We start from the raw sequence: 24,375 nt of genomic DNA, 5'->3' as shown, positions 1-24,375 counted from the left end.
TTGTTTGAGATCTGCACACAGTACATTCAGGATTTTCCTCATCTGCGGGGTGTTTTCGTCCTGTCACGTTGCTGGTGCATTTCCACGTTTGATTCTGTGGGGACCCTGTCTGCTTTTCCGTAACCACGGGCAGGATCTCCAATGGTAGTTTCCCTTCTCGGCTGTACCTGCGCCCTACCTATCCACGCGCAGTCCATCCGCGCTCCGTCTACGTCACCAGTCGCAGGCTCTGCAGTCAGTTTTTCACACGGGCTCTCCTAGGCCCGGAGCAAGCCTGTGTTCACAAAATACAGAGCAGTGATTTATATGGAGGATGGAAGATGCCACAGAATTTTTTCCTTAAATTATCTGTTCTTTGGCTCTGGCACGTCAATAACTTCACTGCCACGGAATGTATTTTCCTCCTTTCTGTCCCTTGTCCTCGTTCCTCTGTGGTTTGCACTATCCTTTCCTAAATATCACACAGCTTAAGAGTTACCTGTCTCCTCAGGCCCAGACCTTTGGTTGCCCCTGGCTCCTCTGAAGACCCCAACACTTGTGTTTTCTACGCCACTACTGACATTTGCTCTTGAAAAATTCCAAGCCGAGTGTGCTCGGATCCCGAGTGGGCTATGAAGCTTCCATATTGTCCACCTCCCTTACGGATGACACTTTCGGAGGCTGAGTTTTCCAATTTTCCCCTCAGGGGGTGGTTGATTTTTGAGGCATTTATTAGCTTCCAAATATTGGAGTCCTATGCCCTCCACAAAACAAAATAAAACAGACCCCCACCCCCAGCAGACAGAACTCAACAACTACAAGAGGAAATACACTGACTGCTAAGGAGATATAAAGGCATATAGCCTACTAAAAGTGTGCTTTCATACATGCCTAGAAAAGCTTTTGGAATCTGAAGATTTTTTTTTTCCTATTCTTTTTTTGGGGAAGGGGGGCTGAAAATAAAGCCAACCCAGGAAGAGGGGCAGTGGGGAGCTGAGGAGTGTGGGGAAATTTACAAAGCAGTGGCAGCATGGCCAGCAGCAGAGCGCTTGGCAACCATGCCAGCTCCCCTCTGCAAGCGAGCCCACTTTCAGAGTCCCGTCTGTGGCTTTGTTTTTCCTTTCCATATTTTTTGGAACCTGACACTCACTTGTTGCTTTCTGAGCATGTGGGATTTTTTTTTTCTCCCCGAAGGACTGGCCCTCTGACGCACCCGTCTGGGTTTCTGTTTTCTAGTCTGGTGCACGGCCAGGGCTCAGGTAGAGGAATGTGAGGGGGATGGACGTGAATGGGGAGGACACAACATGAATGAAGGCCTGGGGGAAGGGAGGTGGCAGCTCCTGCCCCAGCAGGGTGACGCGCTCTAGCTCACTGCTTCTCAGCCTGGGCTCCCACTGGAACCAGTGAGGGTGTCTTGGGAAGCGTTCATGTTTGGTTCCCAATGCAGTTGATCTGGGGTGCTGCTACCCGGGTGTTGGGACTTTTCAAACTCCCAGGTGCTGCTCAGATCCTTCAAAAGTAGCTGATACTGCAAGCAGCCAGGATGCATGTGGTGTGCGTGTGGCCGTGTCCATGTATTCTTAGGCTGTGTAGGGGGATATTGATAGCAAGGACGTTGGAAGCACTAAGGTCAGCTCTACTTACGTGCTAACTCTTGGCAGCCAGGCTGTTCTCCCAGAGCCTCAATTTGCCCGTCTGTCGTGGGCCGGTCCTGGGCGGACCTGGTGAGGCCAAGCAGCCGGCAGCGGAGGGCACCTGCTTCTTGGTGGGGAAGGAAGGGGTGGAAGGCGCACTGGGTGCTTGTGACCGCCTAAGCCCATCTGTCTTCTCTGCCCCTCCCCTGTCTCCTTTCTGTCTTCAGCAGAGGCTGACCATGTGGAGGCTGCCATCCTCGAGGAAGATGAGGGTCTGGAGATAGAGGAGCCCAGCGGCCTGGGGCTGATGGTGGGTGGCCCCGACCCTGACCTGCTCACCTGTGGCCAGTGTCAGATGAACTTCCCCCTGGGGGACATCCTGGTTTTTATAGAGCACAAGAAGAAGCAATGTGGCGGTAGCCTGGGTACCTGCTACGACAAAGGCCTGGACAAGGGCAGCCCGCCCCCCTCCTCGCGCTCCGAGCTCAGGAAAGTATCCGAGCCGGTAGAGATCGGGATCCAGGTCACCCCTGACGAAGATGACCACCTGCTCTCACCCACGAAAGGCATCTGCCCCAAGCAGGAGAACATTGCAGGTATGAACGTTGCGCTCACCTGGCTGCTGCTGAGGTCACCTCCCGGGTCCTGCGCTCTTGGTCTGAGAGTTTCGGTGCTGGGGGAGGTCTGGGAGTTTCTGAGATGGCCTTTGGGCCACTGAAGGGGCTCCCCTTTTCTGAGGGCCCACCATTTAGGTGACCCTCTGGAGACAGGCCTGGGCTTGGAGAGGCCCATCTGGGCTACCCTGGGTACTTCGCTTTGGCTGAGGGGATTCTATCTTGGGGCCTGCTCCAGAGATGATCGGGGGCATAGGTGGAAATTTGGAAGTCTGCTTGTCCTTTTCTTTGTTGGTGATCTTGGTTGGATCTGCTTGCACAGTCCTGGCATTTGGAGCCAGGCTTGGGTTGGAATCTGTTCTTTACAGTCAAGATGCGTCAGTTTCCCCGTATACAAAGTGGAGCTAAGGAAACCAGCTTTGAGAGGGCTGCTGTGGGGGTTAAGGAGAGAAAAGTTCCACTGGCAAAGCTGTTCTTTACAGTCAAGATGCGTCAGTTTCCCCGTATACAAAGTGGAGCTAAGGAAACCAGCTTTGAGAGGGCTGCTGTGGGGGTTAAGGAGAGGCTGCCCGTGGCGGCAGCTGGGAATCACTTAGGAGTGGAAGCTCTCATCCCCGCTGTCTCTGCACTCAGTTTCCCATCTGTGTCAAGAGGGGGGGGTTGCTTCTCGTGTTGCATGACTTAAGGGGAGGTCTGGGAGGGTCGTGGGAAGCTGGAGCACTGTGCCCTTGGGGATGCCCACTCGACTGGCCTGGACAGCTGGTCTTACCACCTGTAGAACAGGTGCGGGCCTCCCCTTCAGGCACAGCTGCGTCCCCCGGCAGGGTGTGCTCATTGTAGGACTTTGCACCCAGTCCCGCCTTCCCTGCCACCCCCAGGAGCCTCTGCTCTGCAGGCAAACCTGAGTGCTTGCTTCTGGTGTATACTTCTGGCCCCAGAAGGCCTGGGTAACCAGGGGGCCCTGGCCTCCCAGTGCTCCCTAAAAGTGGCAGCCTACCCTGGAGCAAGGCAGGCATCAGAGCTCATGCAGATGAGGGTTTCAATCCTGCTGGGGAGGATTGACTTTGGGTTAGGCACTCTATGAGCCTGAGCCTCAGTTTCCCCATTTGTCAACAAGGAATGAGAATCCCAGGAGGGATTCCATAAATGCTTTGCCAGTGGAACTTTTCTCTCCAGGGTCCCCTTTGTCCCTGCAGCACACAAGTGGGTAGCTGGCTGGGAAAATGTGTGGCTAGATCCCCGTGGGTGCTGACCGTGGAACCTTTTGTGGGCACGGGATGCTCCCACCAGGGGAGACAGATGGGCATGAGTGGGGACCACCTGTCACCTCTGAGGCAGTGAGGGTCACGCAGCACCCCCATCTCCACCACACTGTGGCTCCAGGCCTCACTTTGCCCACCTGCACATGGGTTAATGGGGTGGACTGCAGATTCCTACAGGCACACTCTGGGCAGTGGGGCGGCCCCATTGGGTTCTCCTTGAGCTGTGCTGATCCATGCGACGTCTCCTTCAGCAGAGCTGAGCCAGCAGGCGAGAAAGGTGCTGGGTCCCTTCTCTGTTTTCTGACTCGGAGAGATATCGTATAGCCCAGGGACGGGGACCCCAGGGTCGGTGTGCAGGCCCCTCTCAGTGTAGCCGCTGCCAAGGACACTCATGTCCTCTCTGTTTCATTGCACAACTTGCAGCTTTTGCCCCAAGCCTCGCACCCTCTTTGCACACTGTAGGTGTTTCCCAACGCAGGGCTGTGGATCACCGCGAGGAGGTTTGCTCAAGACAACGGCTAAATGTGATTTCATAAAAGGCAAAGTTAATCCCCTGGGCATTTTTGTCCTCATCCTTTGGCCCCTCCTGCCTCTTGTTTTTTTTTTTTTTTCCTTCTTTCTTTTTTGGGTAGTAATATTGCAGCAGCCTACAGTATTTTTATTTTATGTGTAATGAAAGATATTCTTGGCCTTTCTGTTCAGCAACAGGACGAATGGATTTCTTCCTTCTCGAAGAAATATGTAAAATAATCCCTTAGAAGTCTAAAGAGATATGTTTGTTCAAAGCATTTAAAATGTTATTTTAATCAAAGGCACAAAACAGTCTACATGCTGTGTCAGCTACAGCCAGCCATTCCGTTTTAACAAACCATCGCGCGATTCCTTTCTAGTCCCCATTTTTCCTGTTTCCCTCCCTACTTTGGTCCCAACTTTTCTTTTCTTGCCTTTTAAAAAAAATTAATAAAAAAAGGAAAGATTAAAGAATAAAACTTCAGTGGCTCAAATGTATAAAGTAATTTAATATGGTGGGAGCATTAATTATTTTAGCTTAATTGAATTCTGAGGACTGCAGCCCTTGCAGTTTTGTAGACAAGCCCTGTTTATTATTTCTCTGTGTAGATTAACAGTAAAGGAAACACAGATAACTTTTGGTTATTTATTGTAAAATAAATGTGTCAATTCATGTGTAAAGCAAGCTGCTCAAAGATAATTGAGTCTTTATATTTTAAGAGGGGACGAGGAGTCTTGGATGCTTCTCCGCCCGGGCTTCCGGAAATCCGCACAGCTGTTGCCCAGGCCCCTGCCACGGCTGGCTTTGCCGGGACCCTCAGTGCCTGCCTCCTACCGTGGCTCCACGGTGTCCCTCAGACCCTCCAGACCCTGCTGCTTTCCCCTGACTGGCCCTGACTGGCAGCTGGCTGGCAAGTGACCATTCCTTTGGGGGTACTGGCTTTGGCTACCCGGCTTGGTCGCCTGTGCTAGGGCCAGTGGTCCTCGCTTTGGCCAGACAGTCCTCACTTCTCCTGTCTAGCAGTTGCTTCTAGAAGGTGGGTGCTGGGGAGAGGGGGCTCCGGAAATGGATCAAAGAGCTGCAAATGTGTGGGGTCTGTCCACGCCTTCAGTGTGCCCCCAGGATGAAGACGGCTTTGTGGTCAGTTGTCCTCCCAGGCTGTGTGGATCCTGTATCGGCCCTTTCCTAGGGACAGTCATTCTGGAGGTGGGCATAGAAGGAATGACTACTGTTCTTTTCTTTTTTCTTTTTATATAAAGTAGAGGAATAGGAAGGTAGAAGGAAGAAGTTTCTGAAGCTCTGTCTGTTGGAGGTAATTTCTTTTACTCATTCATTCATTCATTCATTCATTCATTCATTCAGTAACTGAGCATCTGTGGTCCTTCCTCCATCCTGGGCCCTCAGGCTCCGGAGATGAGTTTCACCCAGGGGAGGGAGAAGATGTCCTTGTGGGAAGCAGAGCTCAGGGTAAGCGGGTAGCAGCCTTGACCTGGTTTTGTACATTGTCAGCCGGCTCTGTTCTCTTTGTGGGCTGAGTTCCTGGGCAGCTGTACCTGGGACAGGGGTGGAGCTGGCTGGGGGCTGTGCGTCAGGCCTGGAGGTCTGACTTGGGCAGGGCAGTGCTGCTCAGCCCCAGGGAACTTTTGTGTGTTGCTTAGATCCCTCCCTGTGGCCGTCCTGGCCTCAGTCAGGCCCTGCTGGAGGGCAGACAGGAGCTCCTCGGCCCTGGGCGGGGAGATGTGGAGGGGCTGCAGGTCTGGCAAAGGGCACCAGCCACTGAGCGCCTACCTGCAAGGGTGTCTGAGGAAGGGTCAGGAGGAAGGGACTTCGAGTGTTTGGGTTTGTAGTCCATGGTAGCGGTGTGGGAAGAATACAGCTTGACCCCACCACACTTCCCGGCAGCCTTGTCACGTGACTTGATCTTCTAAGGCTCGGTCTCCTCATCTGCACCACCGATGACTGGGGGTTTATGATGACACGGTGGGTGCGTGAGCTTCTCCCTTACTGTCTTAGGCTCTGGTGCCCTTTCCAGGGCCGGAGGAGCCCATGTGGGGCTCCTTAGAATGGACTCCCTGTTAGTGTTGTGGAGAACTCCTATGGGGGTTCTTGGAATTCCACCCTCAGATATGTCAGAGTGCATCAGGCTGTGGTCGTGTCCAGCCCTCTGTCATTTGTCACATTACTGTCACATTTGTTGGTGGCTTTGGGGTCTCGGTGTCTCCTAGGTGGGGTCCCAGTGCCCTTATCCTGCTGGCGACTCTGGCCAGTCACTTCACCCTTCTGGCCTCAGTTTCCTGGTCTGCTGCTACTTTTTAGCGTTGTGTAGGATGCTGAATGAGCTGAGGCATGGAAAGCACCCAGCTAGCACAGGGTTAGGCCGGAGGAGGACCATACTGTGGAAACCTGTAGAAAGCCAAGCTGAGGAAAGCAGGAACTGCGCTTGGTGGCATTTGGGGTGCTTGCTTCTCTCAAGACCTGGAAAGCTGATCTGGGACATCTGTCCAACTCCTTCCAGATGTCTCCTGAATTGCCACTTGGACGCCACTGGACTGGACACTCCTGGTCACTGTTTTCTGGATTGGGTCTGCTTTCACTCCTTCTATGACCAAAAGAAGCTGTACTAGGCAGCGCGGAGTAGCTATCAGCTGCTACTCATAGGTTTGATGCTCCAACTCCAGAGGTCCGTTTTCTGAAGAGTGGGGTAGGCAGCAAGTGATAGGCAGTGAGGGCATGTGCCCCAAGGCTCGGAGGTGACGGGATGGACCTGCTGAGATGTCCCTGCCTGTCTGTGGAAGGGCCGGGGAGGAGCCCAGGGTTCTCAGTGCAGGTGGGCTGCAGTCGGGGTTTGGTTTGGGGTCCCAGTGACCCACTGCTGAGCAAGATGTGTTGCAGGGAAGCGTTTCAGAGGAGCTTCCGGATTTTCACGCTGGTGTGGGAATGTTGGCTTCAGACTTAGAAACAAAATAAATGTGAAAAAAAATATTAGCTTGGCCAGTGAGAGAAACTCAATAACTTGCTTGTGCTGGAACATGGAGATAAACTCCACTGGCAGGTTGTCTTAAAAAACCTTGCATTTGATCTATTTGGAGTTGTTATTTTCCCTCTAAATTAAGATTAGTTAAATCCATGTGCATCGTGGTATGGATTATCTCCTTTTATTATTAAGTCGTGACAGCTAATTATTAGCTCTGTCTGCACTGAGGAACAGGCGGTGTTCTGTAGGGTGCTGTGGCCCTGGGCTCCGGCGGCGGCTGGGTGCTGTTAGTGACCTCAGGGCTGGGGCAGCGTGGCGCCCGACTGTGCTGGGTGGGTTTCTTGGTTCCCTCACTTAATTATTCAACCCTGAAATAGATGCTTCTAATCTCACTGTGAATTTGGGCTCAGAGAGGTTAGGGGGCGTGGCCAAGGTCATACAGCCCCAGGAAGTCAGACATGGGTCTGCCTGATTTCCCTGCGTAGTGAGGGACAGATGGGAGGCTTGGAGGGACAGGAATTCTGTCTGCTTGGTTGGCAGAGCCACCTGTAGCAAGCGCTACCTCTGAGTCTTTGGAGCCTGCTCCAGATGTGACCCTTTGTGGATACAGCCAGGAATCTTTAGGCCTCCAGAATCCGCGACCCACGGGCTGGGGTGTCCTCCTGCACTCTCCTGCCCTTCCTGGTGAAGGTGTTGCTGAGGCGGTCAACAGCAAAGAGAGCAAATGCAGTGCGAATCTTGATGGACTCGGACTGGGATTTTTTTTTATCCATACAAATTATTTGTTTTATTTTATATTCATTTTGCAGTTTTCTCCCCGTACATACACACTGCTGGTTTTCTTTTGTGGAACGTTGCTTTTGCTGTCAAGTTGCTGTGTGGCTGCCAGCTGTGGTTCCCCTCTGCAAGTCTCCGCTTCCTGTGATCTTTCTGAACTGCAGTTTGCTGGGAGGTTTGGGTTAGACTAGGTGTAGGCACAACTGTCCCTAGCGGGCCTCTCATGGGGTCCCGAGGAGTGGCCCGGCCTCCTAGTCTCCCTGCCACCCCTCCGGTGCTCACTTGCATGGGGCCTGGCTGAGCCACGTGACCCTTTACAGGCAGCGTGGGCCCAGATCTCTCTGTCTGGAGTCAGAAGCAGTGGCTGTGTGCTGGATCCACTGCCCAGCCAGGCGCTTGAGGACGTCCCACTTTCCCCACCTGTAAACGGGGGGTGCAGGCAGGTGATGCCTGTCCTGCTGACTTCCTAGATGGTCAGACATGGAAGCTCCTTGCAAACCATACAAGCCAGAGCACAGCTTGTCTGAAGCCACACTAGGTGCTATAGCACTGTGCTGTAGTCAAAAGTGTTATTGTATTTAAGCAAAAAAGGACAAAAAATACTGGCCAGCTAGAAGGGTCATGTTTTATTTTGTTTTAGTCTATAAGTAGTTCACAGTGACCCTGACCTCATTGTGTAGCCCAGGCTGGCCTAGAACTTGTATCTATCCTCTTGTCTCAGCCTCCTAAGTGCTGGGATTATAGGCCTTTGCCACCAAGACTTGGCTTCTTTTTCTTTTTGGGTGTGAGACTTTGTTTCCAGACCTGCAGAAGCAGCTTGCAACAGAGAAAGGGAAGCTAGAAAAGAGAGTAAAAAATACACCAGGCTCCCGAGAGGAAAACTCAACACTAGCTTCCAGCCTCAGTTATTATTGTTAGATTTTTTTTATTTGACAGTAAATAGTTAGCAGCTGACTTTAGCTTTTTATTAGGCATTTGACAAGGTTTTTTTTTTTCCTTTTTTCTTGGTTGTTGTCAATTTTCATGCCTGACTAATGCATAGCCACCAGCTCGCGTCTGTGAGGAGTGGGCTCTGTGCTGGTTGCTGGTTATCCATAAAAATAAGGCAGCCTGGCTGTCACCCCTACGATTGGGGTCATCGTGTAACTCAAGGGGAACAAAGACTGAGTTTTTCCAAGTTGAGTTTTTAATGTGACACACGCTCACTGGCGTTTAGTGTGTGCCGGTCATGGTTCTATGGGCTTTGCAAACCCCACGAACTTAGGAGGTAGCTGCTTGCAGAAGATGCAGCTGAAGCAGAGAGGTTATTTGCCCAACGTCACACAGTGGTGAGCTGAGGTCCAGGGTGTCAAGGTGGGCAGTCACGCTCCTTGGTGTTGCCTTCTGCAGTGTGGTGAGCTGGGGCTGCACATCACGCCCTGTGCTCCTATCCAGTCTCCACCCCACAGAGGCAGGAAATCAGACTTACTTTCATTTTGTAGACAAGGTAACTGAATCACACGGAGGTGAAGTGCCCTGCCTGGCCCCTGGAGAGGCGGATGGCTCCTGACTTCCTGGAGAGGCACTGGTCCTCCCTGGGGAGTGTCCCTTTTCCTGGGCCTGGTGCAGGTCTTTTCTACAGTGGTTTAGAGTTGGGTGGCAGCGGCCCCGCCTGTCCCACGCTTCTGTGGATTATGTATTGCCTGCTGGCTATGTCTTCTATGGAGCTGTCCCCTGTCTAGTGGGTCTGAGGTGGGAGGGACCTGGATAGGATACTTGTCCTGCAGCTGACATGCTGTGTGTGCCTGTGTGGGTCCTGTCCCTCTCTGGGCCTGACCCTTTGGAGCTGAAATACGAGAAGGCACCACTAGTGGTTTCCAACAGCTGCAAGAGCCAGGCTAAGGGGGCAGGGTGGGGGAGACTCCAGCTTTCTACCTCAGTCCCCTTCCCATGCAGCGGCCTTGGCCTACCTCAGTTTTTGCGTTTGGGGCTTAGAAAGGGAGTCTTCTCTGGAGGAGGGTGGCAGACAATGCAAAGTCATGTGAAAGCGGGGGCCAGGATCCTGCTCCAAGGTGAAGATCACTGGGAGGACTTCTGCACGTGCCAGGCGGTTAGCAGTCTCTGCTAGGGCCCTTCCTCAGCCCCAGCTTGCTCCTTGTGTTGTTGCAGCTGTGGCTTATTTGTGAAAAGGGTCCCCATTGTATAAATCCCAGGCTCCACAGACCCTGGCCCACCCTGGCTCAGAAACTGCTTGGCAGTGGCCCCCAGCCTCGGGCTGCTCCGGAAGCGGGGCTGGTTAGGGCACACAGGCCAGCAGAGGAGGCCTGAGTCTTCAGAGGCTTGTGTTGTTTTAGGTGGATTTCCTTGGAACCCCCAGCAGGTCCCTGGTTTTGGCCTGGAGGGTCCTGCATGGTTCAGAAAGGGAGTCTGTGGTGGGGGTGCTGGGGTTGGAGGGCAGGGAGGAGACGGGGAGACCTCTGTGCAGAAGGCGTCTGCCTGGCACTGCCCAGCCAGCGTGGAAAAGGGACTCAGGCTCCCTCAGGTTGAGAACGGGAACAAGATGGCTTTTTATTGGAGGTGAAAAGTCAGACTTCCCTCTGCTGATGGAGCAAGAAGGTAGCTCCTTAGCGGCCCTGGCCCAAGGCGGCCCCTGTCTAGGCCGAAGGTGTTTCTGGTTTGGGATGCTGTCCCAGGAGTCCAGGAGGCTTCGGCGGCTCCGGGGCTGCCAGTATGGACACAGCTGAGGTGCAGGTGAACAGGTGTGTGGATCTGTGCCCACCCACAAGGACCCTAAATGCCAGCTGCAAGCTAGCAGGCCTGGGGCTTGGACTGCGCCCCGAGTAGGAGGAGGTCTCCCCATTTCAGTGTCCAGCACACGGAGCAACAATTCCTGACTTTTGAAGCCAAAGTCATCCTTGAAGGTCATGGAGGGGCTGCGTCTCCTTCTCCTTCCAGGCAGACAGGGGTTCTCTCGTGGTGTTAGGAGCCAGGGGACAGCTTGGCCTGCCTTGTGCTCAGTGCGAGAGCAGACTTTAGACCCTTTTCTCTTATGGAGGAAACAGAACAAACCTCTAGTGACCTCTCCTTACCTCCAACAACTGGCTCAAATCCTTGGGGTTGTGGACTCGCTGGAACTAAATTCTCCCTTAGGGCTTGAAAGGGTGCCTTTCCCTCCCACCCTGAGTTCAAAGCCTGCCAATTAAGAAACCTAAACTGTGGTCTTCTCCCTGCTTCGCTGGCTTGTAAAACTTTCCCTGCAAGCGAGGCGACTTTATTCACTGGGAAAAAGAACTATGTAATTTTCCTGACCTGGCCTTTACTTTGGGGAGAAGGGGAATGGAGGAGAAGTCATTTCCATAAACACACCGGGGACGAGGTTGCAGCCCAGGCCTACACCGCGGGGTCAGGGCGTGGGTACCAGCGCTGTGGTGGGAACGCGGCGGGTCAGAGGAGGGGGACGCTCTGCGGCCACCCTCCGGGTGGTGGACGTCAAAATCCCCCGGACACTACGGCGGAACCGCTCCGGCTTCCTCGAAACCGGGCGCCACCAACGCCATTTCCCGCGTGCCCGGACGATCGCTGCTTGCAAGACTCTGCAAGACTCGTCTCGCCCGGCCGCAGACCTTCAGCAAACTTCCCGCGCCTTCCCTCCCCACGACGTGCGCAACCCGCCCGCCGGGCGTCGTAGGATCTCAGGCTCCGCCCTCTCAGGGGCTCGAGGTTGGGGTTCATTAGCACCCCTTCGTCTGCCAGCCCGGCACACAATGGCCTGTCTCGAAGCTGGGCGGGGGCACAAAGGTGGCTTTCGCCTCCTGGGCCGGACAATTTCGAGATCGCGCCGAGGGCCTGCCTGGCGGGTGGTGCCCCTTACCCCCGCAGCCAGCCCAGGTCCCGAGAGGGGGTTCCGAGGTTCTGCTCCTCAACCTTGGGGTGCGCCCGGGGGCCTCGCCATGGCCTCTCCAGCCTGCGCCCAGGGCGCGCGGCGGTGCACCCGGGGCCGCCCCTTTCCTGCCCTCCCGACTCCGGCCCGCCGAGCATGCCGATTGTGCCTTCCTGGGCAGGACGCCGAGGGGCTCAGGCCCATGCATAATTCGGGGGCTTAATGGGCCAGCTGCCCGAGCGGGGCGCCGAGGGGCGGGAGGAGGCAGCTGACCCTGCCCGCGTCAGGCCTCGCCGGGAAGGCGCGCTCCTTTCTTCCTCCCCGGCCGGCTCCCCTCCCCCTCTCGGCCGGTCCGAGGAAGGAGGGGTGGGGTGGGCGAGTCGAAGGGCAGGCCGCGGGGAGGGGGCGTCCTCCGTGCGTCCGTGCAACTTCTGCTTTAGCGGGTGCGGGGGGCGCGCAGGGAATCAGAGCTGCCTCGGGCCGGCTCCCGTTGGGGTTGGAATGCAGGTTTCCTCCGAGCGCCCCGCAGCCCTGGAGTCTTTCTTCCTCACCCCTTCCCCCAGCCCCCCGTGGTCCCCAGCCCAGCAGCGGCCATGCGAGCACGCCCCTGGCCCCGGGCCAGCCCCTTCCCCGGCTGCAGGCGGAGATGGATGGAGGTAGAGACCAAGGTCAAGGGCGGGGAGCCGGCTGGCGGGCCCGGGGCGGGGGGCTTTGTACTTGTGGGGCGGCCCCTCCTCCACCAGTCGCCCCCTCCCACCTCTGAGCGTCTAGGCGCAAGACCTTTCCCGGGCCTGGAGAATTGCATTTCATGACCCTGGAAACTGCCAGTGGCCTCCTGCCCGACACCGGCAGGCCTCCTCACTCTGGTGGCATCTGTCCCGGATCCTGGGGCGTCCAGGCGTCCCTTCTCTGGCCGCCGTCGTTGCTTGGCAGGGCCCAGCAGATCCAGGTGAGGCCTGGAGGTGCCGGAGCCTCAGAGCCCTTGTGTAGTTTGGCTATGCAGGGAAACGGGCCTGTCCCAGAGTGCTTTTCCTGGGAACGTTTTTCCCGCGGGAGAGAGAGAGGGAGCCTGCTTTTATGGAGGGGAATCCTGGGGCCGAGACTTTAAAGCACTTAGGGACAAAAGTGTTCTCCCAATTGTGTGGGAATGGAACCCTCCATTGGCGAGGGACACAAAGCCTGTGAAATTAGAGAGAGTTAAACGTCAGTCCCCGCTCCAGCCCGACCTCCTCTTACCATAGCCCCCCAAAGAGAATTTGTATGCAAATGGTCACCTTGCTAGAAGCCTCTCTTTATTTTGCTTCTTAAAAATTGGCCTCCAATGGTTTGAAGCATATCAACAGGCCCTTAAAGGCCGGGAAAAGCAGCGGTTGGACCTCCAGTGTGTCTACCACGGAGCTCTTAAGAAAATGCTCAAACATTCCCTCAAAGTGTTACTCCGGAAATAAAAATATATGCTATTTGCCTATGGAAGATTAAAAGTGTACCTTCACTGTGACAGCGTTTCCAGCCTGGGATTGGGTCCACATCTCTATTCTCTATTATTCAGAAATAAGTCTGAGCCAGAAGGAATAGATATGCTGTAACAGGCAAGGTAGTTTTAAAAAATATGTACGAACATATATATTCATGATTTGGGTCAGAAACTGTATATTGTACTTTTTGCGCTGTCTGGAAGCTGTGTAAACAATGCCTTCCTGACATTTTGAGTAAGAGTTGATCTTAAAAAAAATCCTGGATTTAGCTAATTTGAATTTTGAGCAGCTAGCTTTTTCTGCTGGAGGACTCTGAAGGTATTTGTCAATTTATTTGTTGAAAGGGCCTAAGGAAAAAGTAACCAGTTCAACACTTGGGAACTCAAAGCTATTGCTAGTCTTGGACAGGAAGGTTTTCATTATCTGCCTGAACTTGCTTGTCGATTTCTCAGACGTCCATTTATAGCAGTTCCAACAAGATAGAATCTGCCTTTGAATATCTGTAAATACGGGTAAAGATCACAATCCGGCACTCATAATGGGCCCAGACGAAAAGGCAGATTCTCATGTTTGATTAATATTTATGTTACTGGATTCCTTTACAGAAAGAAAGATGAAACACTAATTATGTGTGTGTGTTTGAGTGGCCTCTCCTAGGTCTCTGTGGTTCATTTAGGGGGTGCACAGTTTTGGATTTTTGGAGACCAGGTGTGTGTTGAGGAGTAATTGTTCGTGTTTTGTTTGAAAGGTATCTTGTGGCTGCCTGACTTGACTGATGGGTACCACACCCAGATAGCCACCAACTTAACTGTGTTTTCCTGGCTTTGGCCACCCAACAGTGACAAAAATTAGGCACAGTTTCTCTTTCTAGGTTTGGGCTAAGGCAAGGGGTAGAGTTGAGGAAGGTTCTGTCTAGAAACTTCCTTCAGGGGTGCCGCAAGTCCCCGGGGTGGTGGCATTCACCCTCTGTGCCTGAGCCCTGGGATGTGCCTGTAGCCTGCAGGACACAGGTAATTCCGCCTGGCTTTGTTCAGCAGCTCTGTGGGGGGTATTTTGTCTACTGACTTTTGCTGAAATTCGTCCAGTTGAACTGGTAGCCAAAGAGATCTAAGGAAGGAGGCCTCTGAAAGAGGCTGTTAAACATCTTCAATTTTATTGCTTTGAGAAATTTAGATTTCTTACAGGATTTCCTACAAGTGTGGCTTCCCAGTGCGGTTCCCGAGCCCCGGTTAGACGTTTGATAAATATTTGTTGTTGCTGGAACGTCAGGGGCCAACTCGGGTGAAAGCAGAGAGTCCAGACTCTGGCTTAGGCCTTGCACAGCCGCAAAGGTATTTCCTTCCTAAACAGCCGGTGGCAAGACGGTCCCTGGTTAGTGTCTTCATCTATAAAGTGGGCATGTGCAGGTGTTTACTGCCTGTCACCGTGAAGATATGAACACAAACCAGTCGGCAGGAGTGAAGCAATCGGTGATTTCAAAGACATCATAAAAGTGTAGACGGTTATTGTTCAGGCTGTGGGGGCGGGTGACTAATTTGCAAAGGGGAAAGGAATCAAATAGCTGCTTGTATAGGGTGTCATTTTTAATGCAACGAGAAAGAATTAGGGGCTTTGGGGAGGGGTTTAGGGAGGGAGACGTTGGATTTTCAATGTAGTAACCCAATACCAATAGGAAACACCTTCCTCCCCCATCCTCATTCATTTTAGAAGTCTTGGGGTGGGGCTCCTGATCCCTGTTGGTGCGTGCCTTGTGATTGAAAATCCTAATGCCAGTACTCGTTGCCCTTGACCTGCATACCCCAGAAAAGGTATTTTCCTGAGTTTTGGTTTCTAGCCCCAGAAGGAAGGGAGCAGGACGATGCTTTGGGTTGGAGAAGAATGCATACAGCAGGCAGCCTTTAAGTGCACAGTCTTGCTAGTGCAGGCGAGGAAGGAAATCAGTGCAGATGGGGGAGGAAATTCTCCTTTTCCTTTCACTGCCACCTTTCAAAGCTAACAAAAATTGGCACTGCACCTGCAGAGTACACAGCTGGCTGCTGTGAAGTGGTGCCTTCGCTAGGGAAAAGGAGGCCTCGCGTGGACTGTCGGGAGTCTGTTTTACTTTTCGGTTGTTTTTCCTTCCAGGAGGCTTGGTTTCTTTTTTTTTTTTCCCCCAGCAAAGCCTGAATGACCTGAATTCGAATTTTAATAAGAATAACCTTTGGTAGGGCCCGAAACCTCTGGCTGAGTCTTGCTGTTTAGGAACACATGCATGGCTTCCACAGTGTGATGGGGCCCAGACCTCTGGCGTGGGTTTTGGGGTTGGGAGGGGTGAGCACGCTGCCCCCCACCCAGGGGTTGACAGAGCCCTTGTTCCAGGCTGCTGAGCGGGAGTGGGATGGGGGCTGCAGAGTCTGCGCCGATGCGGGCTTGCAGCCAGAGGTGTCTGGTGCTCCTTAATTGAATACAGATCTGAGTAAATTCCACGTGGGCATGCAAGGGTGGGCAGAGGAGGCAGCGATGCTCTCATCTCTTTTCACGGCCGGCCTTGGGAGCTTGTAACCTCAGCCCCATCCGTGCCCCCAGCCCCTCCATCCAGCCCCGTAGGGCTTGCGGGAAAGGTAGGGAAGCGCAGGACAAGATCATGCGACGCCTATGTAAATATTGTTTGTATGAACGGGCTCTTCCATCTTTTGTTAGTGGCAGCTCGTTAATTAAACAGCAGATTAGTGCTGCCTTCTTCTGACACGCGCATATATTCTGGGGTAGAGCGTTCTCGTTCTCCCAAAACTCTGACCCTAACTATTCAGGAAGTCTCTTTACAGTGCCTTCCCTCCTCATTGTCCTCCCCGTCCCCCCTTCCCGTTCCCTCCTACCCACCCTTCCCTTCAGCCCAAGTGGGCTTGTAGCGGTGCGGAGGACAGGCACGTTAAACACAGCTAAATAAATCATGTTTACGCTTGGCGTTCCTGGTAGTGAAAAATCTGTTGGCTGTTTCTACTTCCTTATTTCTCAGCATTTGCTTCCTACCTGTTTTTGAGCACATGCCCAGAAATAGTAGTTTTGTCAAATGAGGGGATAATGCCAGCCAGCCTTTCTTGCTGCCAAGGAAGCTGCTGGATCTTGCAAAACAGAGTGACGTTTTTTTAGTGACACTGATGTTTTTTTCAAAGAAATTAGGATGTAGAAATAAGGGTATTAAAATGCACTTAGGGAAGGGAAAGGAAAAAGCAGCTACCTAGGCTCCCCTGCCGTGCAGGGGACTAAGCAAGCAGGTTGGGAGAAGAAAAGTCTCATTTTTGTGGGCACTTGGCCTCTCCAAGGGCAGCTGGCGGTGTCTGAGGCACAGGGGCTGCTCTGGTCCCAGAGAGCTGAGTCAGGTTCCCTTCTTTTCAGCCCAAGACTTCATTTTCTCTGCCATTTTGGGGATGTGGTGCAAGAATTGTTTTTTTTTTTATCCTTTTTCTGTTTGGTCTGGTCTGTTTAGTTTCTGAGGCCTGCTGAGCACTGCTTGCTGTTTTCCCCTGAGCTCTCCCCGAATGAAGAATCTCGCCCGGATCTGGGCTTGGAGCTCGTTGGGGTCCTTACCCCTCTGTCCTCGTTTGTCCGTGAGGTGAAGCCACGGTGTCCGTGTTGTTTTGGGTACATTTGAAAACAAGAGTCATTTTCATGCCGGTGCTCTTTGCTGGGCGTGTGACTTCCTGGGTAACGGTAGTCGCAGGGAGACTGGCAGATTGCAACAAAATTTTAGAACAATTTTAAAAACAAGTAAATGATAGATAAACCCTGGGTGCTCCAGTAGGGTAGGGAGGTGAGACCTGTCACCTAACCTTTCCACGGTTTCTGGGTGATTCTGTCCGAGGTCCTGCACATCAGCTCTGTGTCAGAGACAGCCAAGGGAAAAAAAAATTACAACAAAATCAAAGTCGGCGTGCCATGATCTCCCCCAGTTTCTAATGGGAATACTCTGCAATAGAAATGATATTTCCATTGAGGACTGCGCCGCCGGTTTCTTTAATTACATTAAATAGCGGTGTAAACCTCAGATGAACGTAAACCTCTGTTACAGCGGCGTTGCCAGTGAGGCTAGATTGAATTGTAAGGAGCAGCGTTACTAGTGTTAATGTGCTAACAATCTTTATTAAATTAATCCCGTGAAGTGTTAATTTTTACAAATTTTGTTGTGCACACACTGCTCGGCACCTCTGGTGTGTTAGGACATGAAAATGGATTTCACGTCAAAAAAATAAGCATGAAGGGGTGGCTGTCACACTGCTCCCTTCGAGGGAAATTTGTGATGTTTTTGCTGTCAAATGGTACCGTGCTGAAAAGAAGGCTCACAATATGTATATTAAATGCCATCTACATACAGAAAACTCACTTAAAGGAGCTACTTGGTTGAAAGTAATTACAGGCCTGTTCAGTTTTTTAGTCAGTGACATTTCAGACTTGGCTGAGAAACATAAAGAGGGCATAGAAAGATTTTGTTCTTACCTGATGCAGTGCATTGAACCTCAGTATTCTATGTCCATTAGAAAAAGGTAAAAAGAAATGCAAAGGGGAGAAGGCCTCAATCATCAACAAAATCCAGGGAGAGCTGGCTTATTTTATTGCAGAAGTGGAGATCAGTTGCTTATAACTCATAAATGCATGTAAAAACAAAATACGCATTTAAGCTACAGCAGGATCCCTACTTTCACAATTTGATTTGCTCTCCCCTTTAACTTTCTGTTAACCAGGTTTATTTCTGTTGCGTCTAAAACAAGACACCCTGCTGGCCGTGTCCTGCCCAGGTAGAATTTTATGGCCGATCTTAAAAAGGCCCCTGGCGCCGGCATTCCTCAAATCCGCAAGTCCCTCAGTACCTGAAATTCAGTCCTTTCTCCTGGCTGCTCCGGGCATGCGTCAGAGCAGTCACCCCCTTGCTGGGCACTTGGTTTTCTTTATGTTCTTTTTATTGGCTGTGCTGCATTATTTTCATTGTTAATTCCCCAGGATTCTCACCGTGCAGACTTCCTTCCCCCTGCTATTTATTCTCTTGCCCTCTCAGTGCACAGGTCTCGAGCAGAAGCCAGTGAGGGAGTTTGTGGGACCTTCGAACCACAACGATTTCCTGAGCACACCAGTTTTTAAACATGCTTTCTGGAGGACCGGATTTTTAACCAGAGTCAGCTCAGCATTTATTTCCAGGTTGTTCATGTAAGGCGCAGTGGATGCCGAGGGGAAGAGAGAGGTGGTCTTACTTTGAAATACCTTAAGCTAGGCACCAGTTCTGAAGATCCATTTCCTGGTTTGTTTTCTCCCTGTGACGTGTGATTTCTGTCTTCACTGTGGGTTTTTCTCCCCTCCAGTTCTAAATTCAGGGAAACGTGGGAACCAGGTCTAGGGGATGCCTGGCCAAGCTCGTCCCTTCAGTTCCATCAGGGAGAAGACTGGAGGGTCCTGATCCCAACTCCTAAAATCTTCAGTGTGCGCAAGATTCATCCAGTTTCTTACTTCAGTTTATAGATTTGTACACGTTGTCCAGCCATGCATCTTGTGAAGATGTGTAGTGTATGGTACGTTGCTCTGAATGCAACCAAAGATAAAATTATTGAAAGATCTTAGGGGATGTGTGAGGGCGGAAGCTGCTATTTGTGATTGTGTGAAACAGCTACCCATCTTCTGATCACAAGGCCAAAAGTCGGGGAAAGGGGACAGTCTTCTGCCAGGTGTTGGCTGGCTGTTTTTGCTGGGGAGGATCAGAGCACTTGTCCACCCCAGTTTTGTCCTTGGTCTCCATAGACACCAGGCAATGCAGGCAGAAATTTTAACACGTTTGCATTGCTGACGTAGATGTACTTGTGTGTGTGTGTGTGTGTGTGCACGTGTGTGCGTATATTTACATTTTCTCCATATATTACAGATGTGCTTGTACACATTTTTCTAACTGTCACACACATTGCCTCTCCTTCTGTCTTCCCTGGCCCTGCTCATCCCAGGATCATGGGCCCTCGTGTGGGGGGACCCTGCCTGCCAAGGTCACGCCCAAGGAGTCCTGTTCCTTTTCTTATGTATCCTGAAGCTGAGGAAGCACAGGCTTCAGCCTCAAGAGGTTGTGTTTTATTTGCATTCCAGCACTTCCGAGAGCACCGGGTTTCCCCAAGAGGGAAGCAGAAGGAAAAGTCCAGGCTGGGTTGGGAGTTTCCCCCTCAGATACCCACTTGGGGGCCGAAATCGTGAGTCGCCAACAGCTGGTCAGCCTCCTCCCTACCTGGGTAGTTCAGAGAAGGGGATTCAACTGCTTCACCCCAACTGCTCTGCTTTCTCCTTGGGGGGCAGCAGGGCCATAGCAGGTGTTGAGCTGGGGAGGCAATCTCGATGAGCCTTGGCTCAGGGCGCTGAAAGGGGATGTGCTGCCTGGAGGATTTTGTGCGTTGCATCTTGAGGAAACTGGGATTGGCAGCCATTGACACAGGTGCTTCTGTACCTGGCAGAAGGGGTGTGGCCAGGTGCTTGGTTCTAATTGCTAGATGCAGGGCAGCTGCTGGGGAGGTTGGGGGAGGATGTTTCCTTTCCAAGCCCTGGAGAAGGAGGAAAACAGGTTTGGATAGTGCTGTGGAGTAGGGGGGGGCACGATCCTTCCTTTGCCTTGCCGGGCCCCCTTTCTGGGGCACATTCGATGGGCAGCATGTTGGAGAGCGAAAATAGTGTTGAATGGTGATTCATTGTGACAGATTTCAGGATGCCGGAGGAAGGAGGAGCTTGAAGGGAGGCAGCCGGGCTCAGGGTCCAAGAGATGTGCTTCTTGCCTCCTCTAGGGGGCAAGCCTTCTGGTGGTGGGTGCAGGAAGATGCCCAGCTGCCCATACAGGGTGACGGGCAGGGAGTGCGGGTCTGTAGGTGGTCACAGGGGGGCACGAGGTTCAGGGGGCTGCCGAGTGAAGCGAGGCCGGTCCTCTCCCTTGCATCCCAAGTCTTCCCACCAGCCACCTGCCCGGTCCATGTCAGCAGACGACCTGCCGAAAAGGCCAAACGTGGATGCCGACTCTGTTCTTATGTCTCTCCTGTCCTGACCCCCAGGGAGCTCTGTACACAGGGCCGTGCAAACCCTGATGGGACTTCGTTTTCCATTTTTGTGGCTTTCCTTCTAATGGACACTTACATATTCACTCCCAAAGCCAAATCCCTGAAAGCCGGCCACCGGAGATCTGTGAAGGTCATTGTGCACTCCCATAAAACAGGGGTGCCTGATCTAGAACAAAGCTCCAGAAGTAGGGGGCTGGGACTTGGGGAGCCCCAGCTGCCTGCATAGAAATCCTCCACCCTGAATCACTCTGGGCAGTGTGCCATTTGCACCCCTGGCCTGTTGTGGAGACCTGTTCTGGGCTTGCGGGTTTTCAGGGTGTCTGATGGCGTTCATGTGAATGCTTCAATGTCCCTTTCTATTTTGTTTTACTCTTATTATTTTTGATTATGAAATGCAAAGCAAGTTTCAGTCATGGCGGGTTCCAAGAGCTTGGTAATTAAAAACTAAGGGAAAAAAAGAAATCATACCTGTGGAGTGGAGGAATTTCTTTTTCTGCGCCTCCCCCTCCTAAGACTTGTGTGGCTCTAAAATTGAGCAACAAAGAAGGTTCTTTAGGCCCCCTCTCTATCCCTGCTGTCTCAGCCACCCCCTTCCTCCCTTCACAGAAAAAGGGAGAGAGAGAGACAAATGACTGGAAGGCTGGGTCTTGTCGGGTGAGAACCCCGTGTACCCAGTGCCTGTCTCATTTAAGGTGGCATTCCACTTCTTTTAAATAGGAAATTGCCAAAATGGATGTCATCGGCTGCTAATTAGATGTATTTTAACTGCAGGATCATTTTACCAGCTAATACTGTTATTATGTGCTTCAGTGTGAGCCCGTGGTGGAGCTGTTACAGTCTCAGAGCCTGGCCTTAACAGACAGCTCCTGGAGGCTGCAGGGCCCGTGGAGACGCCTCCCCTCTGCGGCAGCTGGTCACAGGGTAGTTTTGGTGTTGAGGATGCCCGGGCCAGACCTGCGCTGAGGGTCTCAGTCCTTGGATGTCTCGGTGCTCCCTAACCCGACTTTATAATCTGTGTTTAGACCAGGCCTGAGTCTGAGAAGGCCCTGAAATCTCCAGGTGGTGGGCACCAGTGATCACTTGTCTCCTTCTAGATGTCAGGGTCCCCCAGGTTTGGGACCTTTGGAGCAGTCTAGGAGCAGCACATGTCCACAGGTGACGTTACGGCTGTGCTGATCTGAGCCAAACCACCCCAGCGTGGTACCCAACCAGGCAGGCCGAAATCTCAAGCCCTGGATTTTCAAGACTGAGCTAGATGCACCTCCATCTTCTCTCTCTAGCAAACCGGAAAAAGCATCCTAATTTTCCGTCGGGTGGGAGGAGGCGGGCTGGGATAAGGATAATGATTCTTAAATATGAGCAATGCATTTGACTTCATGCTATTTCTCCCTCCTCCCTCGGTACACAGCATTTTTATCATCCTTAAGACAAAGTAGCTGGCAAAATATTTAAGTGATCAGAAAGGAATGTTTTTATTTGCCCGCGTGTGAATTGGGTTATCTGCTTATCTTGTTTATGAAATTTGGGGCTGCCTCTCCCGCACAGTATGTTCGCCTCTCAAATCTTCCCCGGCCCCCATTTCCATATTTCTGCGTGCTTGTTCTTTGTTAATCACTTGGCAAGCGCTTATTTGAATATTAAAAATTTCTTTAATCATCAAAGGCAGGAGCACAGTCTCATGAATATTCATATTTTTCCCCCTCCTCAGACTGGATTCTAGTTCATTACCCTGCAGTAAAAGCCAAACAGCCATCAATCGCCCTCATTACAGGCTCTGGCGTTTTGATTGGCTGCCGCTGCCCAGAGCTTTTTATTTTTTTAAATTTTTTCCCCTTCTCCTACGAGCTGACTTGTACCTGCCAACAACGCCCCCCACCCCCAGGAAAAAAAAAAATCAACAATGCAAGAATAAATTTCTCTGGTTGAAAAACAACTTTGCAAACTTGTCAAACAGTCCTTGTGCCTTGCTGTCACCTCAGAGGCCGCCAGCACCACCTCTTTCGCTCCGTCCTTCCTGCCCCCTGCCCCTCCCCCCAAAGAAAAACTCAGGGAAAAAAAGGGGGAGGGACGGGAGAGAAAATTAAATAAATAAAAAAGGGAGAAACTTGAGCCTCAGAGATGAATATTTGTCAAGAGAGTTGACGTAAGTTTCATTTGCATAATGACTTTGTACTTCTGCATTAATAAAATTTGCATATGAAGCCATGTTAATTACTCCTGATCATGCTTTTTGCATTCATGCATAGTAATTTTCTCCGACTTGTGAGAATTAATGTCTTGGCATGGGGGGAGGGGGCGCGGGGACTGTCAGGTTCCCCTGCCAGTGTCCCTCGCTCACACGCGCTGGCTCCCCGTCTGTCTCCTGCCTTGATCTATGACTCATTTCTGCACTATCAGTAGGAGTTCTCGCCTTAAAAAAATGTATCCGTTGAAAGGCACCAGTAGGGAGAAAAATAGAGCTCTCCCGCACAGTGTATTCCGGGCCACCTCTCTGGCTGGGAACGCAGAATCTGCAGCCCTCCCAGCTGGGACGCGGCGACGGGCAGGGCGTGCTGTCCCCGCGCGGGGCGGTGGGCGTGTCGCCGGGCAGTGCGCATGCGCGGGCCAGAGCCGAGCATCTGTCAGGGCCGGGAAGGGAGGTGGGCGGCGGACCCCGTGCAAAAGCTGCGCCCCCACGGAGGCGGTGACAGTGAGCGTGTCCGTGTTTCGGTGCTCCAGACGCATGTGAGGGGCCTTATTTGGAGACTTTCTTTGGGCACTCCTTTTGGTTTTTTTTTGGTTTTTCTCCGGTATCGGGAATTGAACTCACAACCTTGCGCTTGCTTGGCAGGCGCTGTGCCGCTGAGCTAAGTCCCCAGACCCTGGGCACTCCTTTTAAAAGAGGTAAAATAATAAGAGAGGAGAGATTCTGACCTCATAGCCCTCTTGGCTTGGGCACCTGCTCCAGCCTGTCTGAGACTCAGTTTCAGACAGGAGGAGAGTGGGGAATCATCAGACCTACCCCACAAAGAGGCTCTGGGTTTACATGCCATATACGGGTACCAGTTGTTTATTTCTTTTTCCCTAACTAATGGACTTTGTGGTAAGAAATCAAGCCAGCCAGGGTTTCACTTACAGCTGGGAGGGTGTCTTTGTCCCTCTGCAACGAACCTAGCTGCAGAGCAGTTTCTGTAGACCAAGATGCTACGTGAATATGTGTGCGTTCCCCACAACGGATACACCTGTCACGACCCGCACACATACACTCATACGGAAAAGGGGCAAAGCTCCTAGAGGGGCACCCGTGTTGACCTCGACAGAAAGCATTTCTGATTTTCACTTGTGTGTGGGGCTGGGGTTGGAATCCTGGGCCCCACGCATGCCAGGCAAGCGCTCCACCAGCCGAAAAAGCTTTTGTTAGAGAGCGCCCCATCTGCCAGGCAGTGACCATGCTGTGAAGGACCTGTGGCCTGTAGGAAAAGTTCCAGAACTGAGAATAAGTGAAGGGTGGCAACTGGGCTTACTAGGCGCTTGGTTCTGGTGAGGGGTATTCCTGGCCCTTCAGAAGTGAGGGGACTGAGGCTCTGAGGAGGTGATTGCTTTAGGAAATGGCATCGGAGGGATTTGTACGCAGCCCCCCTCACGTCTGTCTGTCCCCACTCCCCCCGGCTCCATGGCACCAGTCCCTCTGTGCATGTCTGGGTGTGCAGCCTACCTGCGGGGCTCGGGTGGCCCTCACCTGCATGCCAGACTGCTGGCTGCACTTTTCAAGGCAAATACACCCTCCTGGTGAAGGGTGCAGCTGGGAGGTAGCCTGGGAGGGGTACTGTGGCCCAGAGACAAAGCCCTCACTTTTATTCTATCTGTCTATCTCTCTCTCTCTCTATTGTGGTGCTAGGGGATTGAAACAAAAACTCTCACTAAGTCAATAAATTGCTCAGGCTGGGTTTGAATTTGCAGTCCACCTGCTTCAGCCTCCCAGAGTGCTGGGATTACAGGTGTGAACTACCTACGGTGCCTGGCTCTTGATGTTTGTTTTTTAATTAAGATATGCATGATGTAAATATCCCTTTAAGGGCTGGGGATATAGCTCAGTGGCACAAGCGCCTGCCTGGAAAGTACAAGGTCCTGAGTTCGATCCCTGGTAGCACCAAAAAAAAAAAAAGTCCCTTTACATCATATCATCTGTGGTTTTGCATTTGTTCACAATGTTATGCGGCCATCAGCACTATCTGATTCTGATTTATCAGCCCCCAAAGCAGCCT

The 24,375-nt window shown here is 52.1% G+C and overlaps 1 protein-coding gene across 1 annotated transcript in view; it reads left to right on the top strand.

The window, feature by feature from the left end:
* Window positions 1-1,283: 1,283 nt before the first annotated feature.
* Window positions 1,284-24,375, top strand: part of Bcl11b (B-cell CLL/lymphoma 11B (zinc finger protein)) — a 75,318-nt gene continuing 52,226 nt past the window's right edge. Inside the window, exons 1-3 of the mRNA XM_005390451.2 lie at window positions 1,284-1,332; window positions 1,641-1,703; window positions 1,841-2,209. Of these exons, the coding sequence (XP_005390508.2) occupies window positions 1,284-1,332; window positions 1,641-1,703; window positions 1,841-2,209 (481 nt within the window). The remainder of the gene's footprint in view (window positions 1,333-1,640; window positions 1,704-1,840; window positions 2,210-24,375) is intronic.

This window comes from Chinchilla lanigera, unplaced genomic scaffold (assembly GCF_000276665.1).
Source record: "Chinchilla lanigera isolate Chin_1 unplaced genomic scaffold, ChiLan1.0 scaffold00037, whole genome shotgun sequence".
NCBI classification, from domain to species: Eukaryota; Metazoa; Chordata; class Mammalia; order Rodentia; family Chinchillidae; genus Chinchilla; species Chinchilla lanigera.
Note: the sequence above shows the minus strand (reverse complement) of the source record. Positions and strands in the feature narration are given on the sequence as shown.